The following is a 14,768-nucleotide window of genomic DNA, read 5'->3' as shown; positions in this document are numbered from 1 at the left end:
CGGGAGGGAGCGGGGCGGGAACGTCAGCGGGAAGGAATCCGCCGCGGATTCCTGCTGCGGGAGGGGAGGAAGGAGGGTCTCGGTGCGGGACCGGCCGCCCCGCCCCGCCCCGCCTGTCCGGCTGTCGGTACGCGGTGGGACGCCGCCGTAGGGCCGGGGGCACCGCGGTAGTAAAGCGGGCGAGGAGCCGGGAAGTGAGAGGGCGGTGGTGGCTCCGCCGGTGCGGGGGTGCCAGGCCGGGGGCTGCCCGCCCGGCCTCCGGGGGACCAGCCGTGAGAAAAGGCCTCAGCCGCGCAGGCAAACAGCCCTCCGTGCGCTACTTTTTAAATTCCTTTAAAAGTTTACAAAAATCACAGAAAACTTGGGAAAACGCTGTGAAGCAGCGAGAAATAGTGAACGAGTCGCTGCAGCGAGAGATTAAGGTGGAGCAGATCGGTGGGCTCTGCCCCATGCGCCCTGTGGGAGCCAGCGCCCCGGGGCTTCGGGAGCGGTCACTCCTTTCCCTGTGGCACTCGTGATGGTTTCCACGCCGGGCGCGCCGGCGGGATCGCTCCAGATCCAGTCCGGGGAGCGATGGATCCGGCAGCGGCACCGCAGCCACCGGTGGGAGCGGCTGCGGGCTCGGGGCTTGCTCGGTGAGCGAAATACTGACCCGAAACGCAGCACGGCGGCTCCTCCGGGGTTGCTGTAACCCTGGGCGTAAAAGGTAACTGCGTTCAGAGTAACTTTTCAAATACAGGTACATTTTAACAAATCTGGATATAATAGTCAGAAGTCAGTCCACCGGTAGGAGTGTTTGGGTGAGGCACAGCTGTGGCCCACCTGGCCACCTTTTGGTATCCCTCAGAAATAACTGGTCTGTGCTCCCAATTCATAGCAAAAAAGTGTCAGGACTGAGTGTCTGGTCTCACTCTGGCTGGAACCCTCGGGGCTCTTTCAAAAGACACGCAGTGGAAGCCCCGTCCGGCTGGGACAGTCCCGAGGGACTTGCAGGGCAGCCTGGAGGTTGTTCTACAGTGTGGTGCTGCGGATCAGCTCAGCTTCAACCACCCCACGGCTGCACAGCCTCTGAGGAAAACAGGGCTGTTCCTAATTAAAGGAAGCAGAACTGCGTGAACGACCCATTGGGAAAAGGAAACTGCAAGAGAAGCAGGAAACCGAAGAATGGGGTGAGAGAAATGGCAGCTCACATAAACATGATGAAAGTTGATTAGTTTTCAGACATTCGTGTTGGGATAAACTCATCTTTCATGACCTCTGCAAACATGATTTAGGGCTAGATTCAATATCCTCCAAAGTCCTTGGAAATGTTTCCATCAACCTAAATAAGGTCGCATCAGGATGTTATTTGTTAATGCTCTCAATCATTTTTGCTACAATACACAGTGGCTTGGGAAGTTTGAGGCATTTACAACTGGTATGCTTTCTCAGCTCCATAAATTATACGTTTAATCAATTTTGAAATAAAATGGTTCTGATTAGTAACAGGCAAAAATATGGCATAACATTTTATTGGTGGACAATCAGGTTTAAATTATGCTTAAATAAGTAATACAGCATTTTTATTTTTAACCTCATCTGAGCAGGGCACAGACACCTTTTGATGGTTTTATGCTGCTACTGAACATCTGATAAGAAAGCTACCAATCTTTTGGGGTGATTGCTGCCATTTATTCTGTGATCAGTCATATGCTTACAGCCTGTGGGAAAAGGTTGAATAGGAAATATTTGAGTGTAGCTAAAAACACTTTCTGTTTTGCATCACACTGACAATACAAAGCAAATTTAAACCCATCAGTGCAGTACAAAGCAGCTGGAGCATACTGGGCAATCTGGCTCATTATGTGTAAATCTCTTGTTTGCCCTATTTTCCTACATTCCTTATTACTAAGGCTGTTTGTATGGAAAGAGGATTTGTACAAGAATTATTCCCCACCTGAAATCATAATCCTCTTTGTGACATTGTAATAACTTTTTAAGCAACCACATATAATATCATAAACATGCACTGATGACTTCAGTTGGAAACTAAGAAAAAAGAGCTCTGAAGAGACAAAGTCTGTTTTCTTGGAAACATGGACCATAATCTGACAAACAGTCTTGCACATGAATTATTGTAAGCATATGTGGAGTCCTATTAAACTCCCTGAGCCTAAATTATTCCTTGTGTAATTCCACTGTAATCTGTAGAATTAATGTGGCTCAATGGAAAACTATCAGAAAATGCATTGTGATCTCTGTGTTCCGGTCTGCAGCAGAGCCATACTGAGCATCCATGATTGAAGGGGTGCAAGGGGGTGACTGGCAAGTCCTACATGTGGAGTCAGGCCTAGTCATGTCTGAGGTGGATCATCATACTGTTCCTACCCAGCTGATCCTGATCAAGGGGCCTTGATTTAGTCAACTGGCTCAGCTGAAGAGAAGCAGGATGATTTCCCCAAGTTCATTTGGGAGGGCCGAAGAGGAAGTTACTTTGCCAGGACTAGCTCCAAAGGGTGAGATATAAGGGAGGCAGGAGGGCTTTGCTGAGTGGTGGGGCTGGTCTGTGGGAGGGGAGTAGGGATCCAAATTGAGGAGGGTGGTGGTACCAGCTGTAGGGGTGGGTAGGAGAAGATGAAGAAAATATACCACTGGGTGTGTTTGTGGTCATGGGTGTGGGTGTGATTTTGCTGGGAGCAGGGGAGTATGTTCCTGGGTGGGAGGTGGGAGCTATGGTGCCAATTGGGGTGCAGGAGGAGACTGGAGCAGGGAGCTGTGCTAGCTTGGTGCAGGCAGGTGGTTGCTCAGGTGAGGAGCAGGTCCTGCACTGCACTGCCATCAACAGAGCTCACTGGCCTGCAGGTAACCCATGGGGGAGCTGGCTACAATAACCTGGTGCTTTAAAGAAGGAAAGGCTTCTCCAAGCTCTCAGAGTTAGAGCTATATCCTCTTCTAAGGATCAAGGGGAAAAAGCTACTGGTGAGTGAGTACTAACCTGGTGAGGCAAGGAGAAGGCTGTACTGTTCATTCCCCTCTGAAGCACTTTAGCCTTGAGGCAAGGAGCTCTTTTGCAATTCCTTTAAACTTGAGGGAGTCTTTCCCAGACTATCCTCTTCCATGTCAGTGTGTTAAGTAGATGTGGTGTTGTGAAATGTCCATTCTGAGGATGCCAGTTACACTAACACTCAGTAATGGTTTAGCCTAATTAACCTCTGTGACAAAAGCTATTGTAAGAGCTGTAGGATAAATAGAACTTGTGACTCTAGTTAAAGACTTGCACCTTCCCATCTGTTAAGACCAATTGTTAGTACGGTATGGAGTAGCACTGAAGAAACTGCGAAATAAGAACTCTACAGAAGAGCCAATGGTGGGGCTTAGCAGTACCCAAAACTGTCCTTGATCTTTCATTATAAGGATTCCTTTTGAGAATAATTTGTGTCCCAGGTAAGCTTGTATAACATCTGTTCTTGTGTTACCTCAAATACCTATTTAAAACACTGCTGTGCTCATACTGCTAATTATTTTGGAAGATTTTGGAGGTATGCAGTACTGCCCTCAGTACTTTAATTAAACATGCCATGCTGTATGTGTGCTGTATAGCTCCTCCACTACTCTCCCATGAGAGATCCTCTTGCCTTGTAGAACAATTACAGACGCTATGAGGTGTTTGCGGCTCGCTCCTCCTTCCTCTGTACCAGACTGCAGAAGACAACATTTTTTTGGCAGTCATTAATTCTACCTCAAAAACGCCAGCTTAAAAACGTTTTAAAATCAACATCTGGAAAAACTAAGTACATGGACTTCTTGCAAATACCACAAACTGTATCATGGGGCCAAATTCAGCCTTGATGGAATTATTATCTGATATCTGTGTTTTCCCTTTATTGCTTGAGTAAATTCCCTTATATGGAGATGTCTTCAGAGATGCACATGATGCCAAAATGCTCAGAAATGCTGCAGTAGAAAAAAAAACAAAAAAACCCAGACATTTCTTGAGATGGTGGTAGAAATCCCTGATTTGAGAAGAGTTTTTAAGCATCAAGTCTGGCAACTGTAAGACTGGAAGCCTGAGTTATTTTTGGGAAACCCCCCCCTCTATGTCTAATTTTTAAGGACATAAATGTTACTCGCATTCATGATAAAATAACTTGCTGAAGTGAAAGACTTATCTACATGTTTATAGAGATTAAGATTTTTTCATTGATTCTCACATTAATGTTGTCTTCTGTCCTCCATCCTCTTATGAAAATAGAGCAGTTTTTATTATCTGGTTGATAAATAAGATTAAAGCAGACCTTTGTCCTTTTCTATTTTTAATTGAGATTCATGACCTTCCCTTTAAAATGTGATAGTTGCAGTCTTATCAGTGGGGGTACAGGTAGAGAATAGTTGAATGCCAAAGTATGTTCCTGCATAGAGCTAATATAAAAGAAAAAGACTAAAATCATAACTTACCTGCAACCTTACCTAGGGGTCCAGTGTTGTCCTGTACCCCCCTGCCACCTCCCCATCATGACTGAGTGAAAGGCTTGCTGCTGGTGTTGGTTTTTAACTTGGTAAAACCAGTGCACAAGCAGAAGACAACGAAGAACTTCAGATCGCTTGCTGTGCAGTCAAAATGCCTGGCATATTTCACAATTTTCCTCCTCAAGCATTGTAACAGCAAGCAAATCTGCTTTTGTGCAGCAGGTAGGTCACAGAGTAATTTCTCCCTCCTATCTGGTAGGCATCACCTCTCCAACAGTAGCATCTACAACATTTGCAAAAAATAATAAGGCAGCTTTCATATATCTACTTAAAGCAGACTTTGGTAGGCAAATAACTTGGCACTGTATCTTTGTGCTCCTGTTAGAGAGAACTGTAGATCCCTAAAAATGGCAGCTTTTTCCTTCTTAATTATTTTACTTCTGATGGCTCTTCTTAAAACTTTCCATCACTCACACTGTTGCTCCTGAATTTCACTGGGCTGCTTCCTTGGCAGCCCTGGATGTCAGAGAGCTGTGGCCTGGACTGGCTGACCAGCATATGCCAGAACTTTTCCTCCCAGCGGCAGGGAACAGAGCACGTGCATACACACACTGATTGCCAACAGGCAACCTGTGTTTGAACTGTAACGCTGTAGTGACCAGAGAGCAGTATCGAGTGGCAATGTCGCGCTTGCCAGTGGTGTTATCCTGGGAGCCGCTCTCGGGGCACCTCTGCCCTGATGGGAAGGGGCTGCTGGCCAAACACCTTAAAATTATCAAGACTTGATATTAAGTAAATGTTGCACTCTTCTTCAACTCTGAGTGGATGCAAAAATGATGGCATAACCAGTTAATTATAATGCAGAATGACTTTGAAGCCTGAAACTTTATTTTTCTATTAAGCTTCATGAGTCACTTTTCCGCTCTATTTCAGAGGGGATCACCCTACTAGGGAAGTAGAGCAAGGGAGAAAACAATAACTTTGTGATATTCTGTGCTTCTATAATTCTTGCTTTTTAGTTACCACTTTAACCTTATATATATATAAAACATAACTTTCCACACATGCATTTATTTAGAAGAGGCAATTTCTGGTCCTCCAGGATTGTGGACAGAGGCTATTACATTTACCATTTGGTGGATTCCTGCTCAGTGTGATCTGAGATTGATTTTGACCACTTTATCTCCTTCTCTAAATCTCCAAACCTGTTTGTATGCCACTCGAGCATGTTCTTCTTGCTCCTGTTTGAGTAAAATTCTTAACAAAGTCTGGTAGAAATTAATGTCCTTTAAATAATGGTGTGTTCAACCATTTTTTTCTCTTAATTCTCCATTGTGTTCCTGGTAACTTCAGAACAGAATTGATTTTAAATAGGATGTAGTAACTTTTAATGCAACTTCATGTTACATAATTCAAACTTCTTTATTTGGATACTAAATGCAAATAGTTCAGTTTTCTGATGGCTAAAATCTTCATGCTCACATCCTGAAACGAGACTATCCTTAAATAGTGCTGATATTCTAAAAGGCTGGCTAATTATCCAGTAATACTCTTGTCTTAAAAGTCAAAATCTGAATATAGAAAAAAAGGGAACAGAAACCTTGTCCTTGCTGCCTAATTCCGTGAATTCTTCCAATCTCAACTAAGCAGTATTTTCTAAACGAGACTAATTCCTCATCAGAAATATTTCCCCACACACGTGGTATTCTTACAAACTTGAGAAAATGTGGAGTTTTGCATTTTTGTTAACTGTAGTTCATGATCCTTCTTTGACCTTCCATGGTCAAGCTTTACTTAGAAGTTAAGGTAATTTCAAGAGCAAAACAATGCACAGCAAGTGATATTCAGAGTGCTTTACAGGGTTATTTGGTACTGAAATGGTGCAAAGGAGAAAAGGCTGCTGAGTGTTGCACATGATGAGTGACTAGCTGAGATACAGTGGCATTTAGCCAGAGACTGGCTACCACGGCATGGAGGCTCAGTTATTACAACAGCAAGGATCCCAAAACTGTTTGGATAAGAGGGGTTTCAGACAATTCATGTCACTGTTAATGTACTTTAGTAGATGTCAGAGGATGTGATTCAGACTTGGGGTGGGAGAGGGGAATCAGTAACAGCTGATGCTCAGATAACTGAGACTGTACCAGAATACAGAATCCTGAGGTTTTTAGCCACTTTATCCCAGATCATTAATCTTGTCCGTTTTCTGCTTGTATTGCATCCCACAAAACTTCAGAATTTCCAAAAGATGTTGAGTGTGGGGATTTTTTTTGTTTGGTCTTACTGGGTTGTATTTATTAATTTTTTTTTTGTGCTGTGGAGAAGTCTTCCCCTCATCCCCTTTGTTTTTTTTTCCTCGCAAACCTATTGTTTAAAACTCAGTGATATTCATGTGATGTAGCTTGAGTGCTAGATGTACTTAGTCAGTAGAAAACACAGTACTAGGGACAGTACTGTTCTGACCTGCTGTTCTTGCATGTGTTTTGCCTGTTGACATATCCCCAAAAAAGGGGGGCAGAGGGCAGAGCAAGAGCTGGGTGCAAGTAGAAGCACTGGAAAAGTTCACGTGTAAACACAAAGTAAGATTCTAATTATGGAGGTTAAAAACTGTAAGTAAACAGTGACAATTTTATTTTGTACCTGCATTATATAATAAACTTTCTTTAGAGGAAATGCTTGGCAAATGAGCATGATATTCCAGAAATATCTACTACATCACAGCCAGCATGTTTCAGTGTTACCAGCCAGTAGTAAATTTCAGCCTACACAGTAGAAAACCTTAATTGCTTTCTGCAAAAACAAGCCCTGTTTACTGCTGCTGAATAATAATTTCTATGGACTTCATCTTGGCAGTGCATGTTGGGGAGATATCCTTTAAGCCACTGAATTGGAGGTTAGGACATTCATTTTGGTGTCAGCTGACATCCCAAGCTCGATCATAAATGAAAAGCAGGGGAGTTCAATTGCACTGTATAACAATAAAGCAGGAAACACTAATTGCCAAACTCCTGGCAGCTGAAAGTAGAATTTACCGTAATGCTAACTGAGCAGATCTGGCTGGTGATACAACATTACAAATATCCACTCCTTCTTAAACTAAGTGATTTGATTTTAAGAACATACTGTGCATAGAAGGGGCAGAATTATGCACAACAACTTCACTGCATGGTATAAAACACTTCTTAAATCTTGATATTAAAACCCCACAATCTGTAGCTTTGTGTTACGGACTCCTTTAAAAATTATCTGCTGCACAGTGCAAGGACAACTTCTACCTGTGAATATTCTTTCTCTCTCTTTCTGAATTTTGTACAAAATCTCTTTGAGCACCTGTCTAAATCCAGTACTGTTCAGAGGTCATCTCGTTGCAAAGTAACAAATATCTGATTCTTATACTTGAAAAAAATGAACACAAGAATCTCCCCTACAACACCCCCTCCCTATCAAAAAAACCCACCCAACACCATACACCCCAAAAATCTTTCCAACCCCCGAAGCATCAATTTACAATAGACTTGTTTAATATGCTTAATAATTGATAAAGTGCTATAGCTTGTTTGAAACATGAAACGTTCCCTTCAGAGATCACTCACTTCCCCCTGTTCTTGACTGTAAATATTATTATTGCCCCCAGTCTCCCTCTGAATACAGAATAACAAACACATCAAACATCTTGTTTAGCTTTGTTTCTTAGGTATAAGCAAAGATAACAAAACGTATGTGTAAAACTGATGTTATTGATCAACAAGTACATCTTTTTATAGATACATGCATGGTTAAAGCCTATCACTGGCACAGCTAAATGTGAATTTGCTTATTTTTGTGGCATGCATATTTCTGTCAGATCCATTAACTGGATTATGAAACGTTACTTTTTTGGATGAGGAGTTAAAAAGATACAAGAAATACTCATTGTGAAATTTTACACTGTGCAGAATAGTCACCTAAGTTTAAATGAGTATGTTAACAAAGGTCAGTCTTCTTGTATCAAGTCACTTTCTCTTCCTTCTCCCTTACCAGTGCAGCATGAAACAGCAATGCAGATGAAAACCGCTGTCCAGAGCTATTGCTGTGAAAGTTGCTGGTTTTAAATTCTCATGCAAAATCCCATCCTTTATGAAGCTGCTTTCTGTAAGATGACCTCTGCCTTAAAGTACTTCCTATTGATTTCAACTGTACTGGTCATGCGACTATCATTGTGCTATAAGGAAGTACCATGATTTAAAAAAAAAGCCAAATGCAAGTTTCAGAAAGGTCTAGGTTGAAACTGTGCTTCAAACAACCAGAAGGGCTCCATATTCACTTTCTTAGATCCTTGCCCACCTCCTGGAACCACCAGGTGCTTATTGGTACAGTATGTGATCTCAGCATGGGCCAGCAAAAGGGGAGGAATATCCAGTTACTGGCTGAGAGCCAGGGAGCTTCTTCAAACACTTTACACTTGCTTGTGCTTTGCCTTATGGCAACCAGTACTAGCAGCTTTCTGACTTCCATGACTGTCAGATCTAGTACAAGAATGCAACTCAATTTTCTTTAAATGCACATTTTTTTGAAAGCTCTCATTTTCTGTTGTAAAATTTCTGAATGGTGTTTTTCAGGCCCATAATACAGATACCAGCCTCCCAGTGCATTACTCTACTGACAATTAAATAAGCTTCAGTTAAATGATCTTTGTGTATTCATCACGTCTAAGCTGTCCTTCATTCACATAGCATTACCAATGAAAGGAAGACTATTTTTGCTGAAGTGATAATTAAAAACTAATGTCCTAGGGAATGGCTGTCTTAAACACTGCATTCAACAACCAGTTCATAATTACTTCAATGAACTAGTTTCCTGAAGTCAGTCTGAACAACTGGATTAAGGGTTGTATGATCTGTTCCTAGTGCTGGTAAGTCTCTGACACACACCTCAGTGACCAGAGCTCTGATGTACACCATGTTTATTGATGTCCTCTGCTTGACTGGAAGGGAAGACTCTACCTGTGTCCAAACTAACGGTGAACATGTAATGTGCATTACCATGCAATCTGCTCTGATCTATACAAGGCTGAGAGGGGTATTGCAATCTGTTGTAGAAAGTGTTTATGAAGAGACTCCTATTGCTTACCTCTGCTATACTATCTTAAACCATGCTGACTTGGTTTCAAGTATGATCAGTAGAGGGAAAGGCAACACAAACGTGATTTGAAGGGAAATACAAGTGCCATGTATGCAATGTGTTTGAGAAACCATGAAGACATATAGCAAGGGACTGTAAAACTCCTTCAGTTCCATCATGAAGATGTAGGGGAGACAGTGCTTAGAGAGAAATAGTGACAACAAGCCTCTTGTGCTATTTGCCAAGGACTGAAGTGTGGGGCAAAAATGTGTTCAATTAGGTTGTGCCACTTGGCACTGACCAAGCAAAGGTTTTTGTGCAAGTGCTGCTACCTGTCGCTCACATACTCTTTCACATAGCCTACTTTCTCTCTTGTCCCAGGAAAAAAGGCTGCTGCCTGGATGTGATTTATGATAGTACATTGATAGTACACTGATAAGCTCATTTAGGGGTGGAAAAAGGATGGAAAAGATGGTCTCACCATGTCTGTTTATGTTCTGTGGCCCCTTGCACAGAGGATCTTTTTGCTTTAGAAACATGATTTGCATTTGTATCTCTAAAATGGTCAACATCCTATTTGTATACAGCAATCTTTTAATTAAAGGCATTAACTGTCTTCTGTTGTGACAGGGTGGTTTTGAATGAAAAACAGGTGTCTGAAGAATTGTGTGAGTACAGCTTCAGAAGTTGCTTCTGCAACTTTGACTACTGTCCCCAGAAATCCTTCATGGCTTGCAAAAGAGTAGCATAACTTTATTGGGCTGGTCACTACTCACTGCAGTGTTTTAAGAAATTTGATTCATTGGCTCAAAGTAGATCAGTCTGTTTAACTTTCGTATCAATCTGTTTAGCTGTCTTCTGGGGTAACTTGGAAATAATTTTCTAAGCTGTTTTTATCAAGAGTAAATCTTCTTCTCATGCTGTTATTTTATTACAGTCCAACTGGTGCTCCTCTTTTATTTTCCCTTCCTCATTTTCTAAAATAAAATTAACCTGTGTTTTTAAGTACCTGCCATATATACTGTCTATTAGAAGACAACCAGGTCAAAAGAGAAGCAACTCTGAATACTTAATATTTATCAACTAATGCATATCTAGATAAAACAATCTGATAACTAAAAATAATTTAAAATCTGACTTTCAGGCTAGGACTCAGGGAAATGAATTTTGAATGCCTTCTGTTCTCTTTTGAATCTTTCCCAATTTTGATGATGATATTTCCATAAAGCAGTATTTTTTTTCTTTAATAATATATTTCTTCCCTATTTTGCTTTCAATCCATAAGATGTTTTTCCTCTTTTGGAAACAGAGAAAAAGGAGAGAATATATTTCACTCCAAACCTGCCTCATATACGTAACACAAACGTTAATGTTAATATTTAATGGAAAGAATCTAAACAAGGAATCCAGTCAGTGACCTTTGGATAGATCCTGGAGCACTGTTTTCTGTTCCCCACTGGGAACAGGAAGAATGCAGGTTTTCCCCTAGAACAATGACAGTCTGGTTGTATGCTACAAACAAAAGATAAGAGCTACTCAATACAAAAATGCTAGGTTGTTTTTTGTTGTTTTGTTATTTTTTTTTAGTACTCCACCATGCTTTAGGAGAGAACTAGCAGTTACTTGAGCTAATCTTTTAAAGGAAAAGTCAATCTACTTGATAACAAAACTTCCCTTAAGAGAATTCAAGCTAGGAGCTCTTTTTTGTACCATCCCGTATGATAGTGATGCAGTGGTCAGAGTTAGGCTGTGATCTCTCCTTTTCTGAGCTCTCCTGTGTAGTTCTAACTGTTTCAACTTTACAGACTTACTAAGGCTAATTATAAACTACTAACAACTCAAGTTGGCACTTGTGCCAGTAATCCATAAGGAAAACAGCAACAAATGTAAGGAAGCAGGTAGTGTCCCACTCCCTCCTAGCTGATTATCCAGACTAAAAACCACTTTGTATGTGCTATTTTAACCTGTGTTTCCCAGGTTGACCAAACAGAATAAAGAACATGATGCTAGGGGAACACAAGCAGAGATTCTCTTGGCTTTGCTCCTTCAAAAGGCTGGCAGTGAAGAAAAGGGGGAAAAGTCTTCCTGAGTCCTTGAAGATGAGACTCTTCCACATCAGATGGCCTGGAGCAGTTCAGATTTTCAGAACAGCGTCTTGTCAAGAAATCTACCATTACCTTCAGAGCATGTACATGGGAAGGTTACAAGTCTGAGCAGGCAAGTGGTTTCCTTTAGCAGTAGTCATTGCCATGCAGGTGACAGGTAGAAGAACATTTCTGGAACTCCCCAGCATTTAAAGGCAGACTCATAAAGTTCATGAACCCTCAGTTTGAAAGCACACCAAAAAACAAAATCCCACCCTGGGCTGGGCTCTGAGGGAGGAACCAGGTAGCCAGAAATGCTTTCATTGAGGTATAAATTTAGAGAAGGGTGAGGATGGGCTACATTCTGCTTTGCTCTAAACAGAAGCAGCATGTGAACTCAGCCCTGCTGGAGCCTTGGCTGTGTTTGGGGACTGGTGGTGGGAGCCTGCCTGGCTGGCAGGCCAGGGCCGTTCAGGCACTCTGCAGGGTTGTGGTGCATGAATGGATGCATTCATTGCCTTTCTCTTCTCATGCTTCTCTAAGGCTTGGGGCGTTCTCCTGTGGTGTTGCCCCTTAGCCAGAGAGGAAGAGGCTGCCTCTGTCCTCCTTCCCCTCTACTCTAGTTCCCTTGAAAACCAGCAAGATTCAAAGCAAGATTCAGTGCAAAGAACACTAATCTAAAATAAACTAGCATTAGCCATAATAAAGTCCAGTTTATCTCCAATTTACTAAACTATCTGCAACTGTGTAGAAGGCACTGATAAGATAGTCCTCACTCCAATAAGTAAAAAAAAAAAAGCCCTTGTACAGATCAGTTTTACTTCAGCCAGGTCATTTTCAAGGACCCAAGTATGTACTGCTCAGAGTCCTTCCCATGTAGTCTTAACCTATTAACTGGTCTTTAATGTCAGACACAATCTAGGTTAAAAACCACAAAAACCTCACTGTTCTGAACGCCCATGTGACCACATCAAAGGACTTTACTTATGCTGAGGATTATTAAGCCTGTTGGACAGGTTGTAACAGCTGGCTTCCCCACGGGGCCTTGCAACATCACGACAGTAATTTTCTGCACCGAGTTTTCTGATGATTTATACTGATCTTCTGCATAAAATGGACTAGACCTCTCTTTCCAAACAGCAGGAACCACCATTTCAGCTAAATTCCTTCCCCACCCTGTTCACTACCAGGAGAGCTGCTGCAACGTCCTGACGTCTGACACTGCGGGAGAGGCTTCAGGGAGCGCGGCTGCCCCTGCGGCCGCGCCGGGAGCTGCGGGCTTCACCGGGGGCAGCCTGGGCACTCACAGCGCTTCTGCTTCTCCCGGGGCTTTCTCCTTGTACATGTTTCTGTAGCCAGACACATAGCTCTGTGTGTGTACGGATGACAGATGTGTTTATATTGCTTTGTAGGTGGAACAGTGTGTGGAATTACGCTTTGCCAGATGAATGTGAAATGCTGAAGTTGACTTTCACACACAGCTCCAACAAAATAGCTTTGAAAAGTTGTTCCAGTGTGCAGAATCTCATTTTCTGTGACAAAATCTTAAGTGCATATTGTACTGCTGAAAGTAAGGTGCTTAAAATGAGAAAACAGGATATGCTGAAAGTCAAATTTACTGTATGAGGAAAAGAGAAGGAAACTCTGTTCCTTCCCCTGTTATGAACACCTTTTTTTTTTCCTTTTTTTTTTTTTCTCTTTTTTTTCTTTCTGTATTTTAGAGCCTGAACCAGTTCAATTTTCCCAAGTGCCAGTTTGCTCTCTGTGATGTAAACCTGCTAAGGATTTTTGCACATAAGCTTTGAAGAAAGTACTTCTTAAATCTGTAAGTACTGTGCCTGTAGCATAACACTTGTTACATTTTTATTTATCTTAAGACGTGAGCAACATTTTTCAAAAGGTGCACTGCAAATTATAAGGACAGCTTTGACAGGCCCAGAGGAAAAATGATAGTGGTTGAATGCTTCGGGGGTTTTGGAAGACTGTAGAGTACAAACTGTCATGAAGCCAACTTAATATAACTGTTTCTTTTATACTCCAAGGATTCACAAGGGACTTCACTGCTAACATACAGGAAATAAAGTCTGTTGTGCTAGAACAAGACTTTGTTTCTTACAATTTAGAAAACTACACAAAGTTTCCTTACAGGAAATGTTACAATTCATAAAAATTCCCATATTTATTTGTAGACAAAAAATGCCATTCACATAGCAGGAAAACTAGATGAAAACAGAGACAGCACAGACTTACGGCCATTATGGGGTATTGGTAAACAGACCTACAGGATGGCAATAAATACAACTACACAAAAATGCACTTAAATATCTTTATTATTTTCTCCTATTCCAGGACCAGCCTAATTTCTTAGCAGGATTCCTTGGAAATAAATTGCTACATGAATACATCTCTTCAGTGAGGAGCTCGCAGAGCTTTTTTAGGTAAAGTCCATCTTCTGTTGTTACACTATTCTACCAAGATATACTGACTTGGGATATTTTTCCTTTAGAGCAGGCCACTGCACAATGAAGTAATCTGAAAAGTAGTAAAGAATCTTTCCAGACAAGGATAAAGTTTCCACACGGCAGATGCTCTCTACGTACACAATGATTGCTCTCTTTATTAGAAGCCCAAGAAGCAGCGCAGATATACAGACAGGAACACATGTTCCTGGTCCATTGCACAATATCTAAAAGAGATGAAATATTTTACAAAAGTAAAACATGAGTTTTCTCTTACAGTAAATAATTAAAAGTTTGTATATATAAATTACATTAAAAATATTTCTGAAGATATTTTAAGAAACAGAAGAGGCAAGTGAACTTGAGGGGAAAAAAAAAAAAGAAGAGGGAGGGGAATGGGGCAAACAGAAGATACTATTTCAAAGCAACTGCCAAATAAGAATTTTTCTTTGCATGTCCAGGGAGAAGAGCCCTAAGATGGCACAGAAGTCCTTAATTCATTAATATATAACTAAACAGCTTCTAATCTCAGCCACAGCTTTGTGTTATATCAGTCATGAGATTTGTCCACAGATTAAGGCATAATAAAGCCAAAGAAGTTTAATTAGGATTACTAAACCTAGGATCCAGTTATAAACCTCTTGAAGTTCAGCTTAAGTCAGCAAAACACTTAAGAGCT

The 14,768-nt window shown here is 41.5% G+C and overlaps 1 protein-coding gene across 3 annotated transcripts in view; it reads right to left on the bottom strand.

Annotated features, from left to right (window-relative positions):
- CNN3 (calponin 3) overlaps window positions 1-14,768 on the bottom strand; it is a 59,565-nt gene that overhangs the window by 24,331 nt on the left and 20,466 nt on the right. The window contains exon 4 of one of the 3 annotated variants that reach the window (XM_051624363.1): window positions 13,943-14,316. The exons of the other annotated variants lie outside the window; for them this stretch is intronic. Within the exon in view, the coding sequence (XP_051480323.1) occupies window positions 14,089-14,316 (228 nt within the window). The 3' untranslated portion in view covers window positions 13,943-14,088. Of the gene's footprint in view, window positions 1-13,942; window positions 14,317-14,768 lie in introns of those variants that run through there. 3 annotated transcript variants of the gene reach the window in all.

This window comes from Apus apus, chromosome 7, assembly GCF_020740795.1.
Source record: "Apus apus isolate bApuApu2 chromosome 7, bApuApu2.pri.cur, whole genome shotgun sequence".
Classification (NCBI taxonomy): domain Eukaryota; kingdom Metazoa; phylum Chordata; class Aves; order Apodiformes; family Apodidae; genus Apus; species Apus apus.
This window is presented reverse-complemented; position numbering and strand designations above follow the sequence as displayed.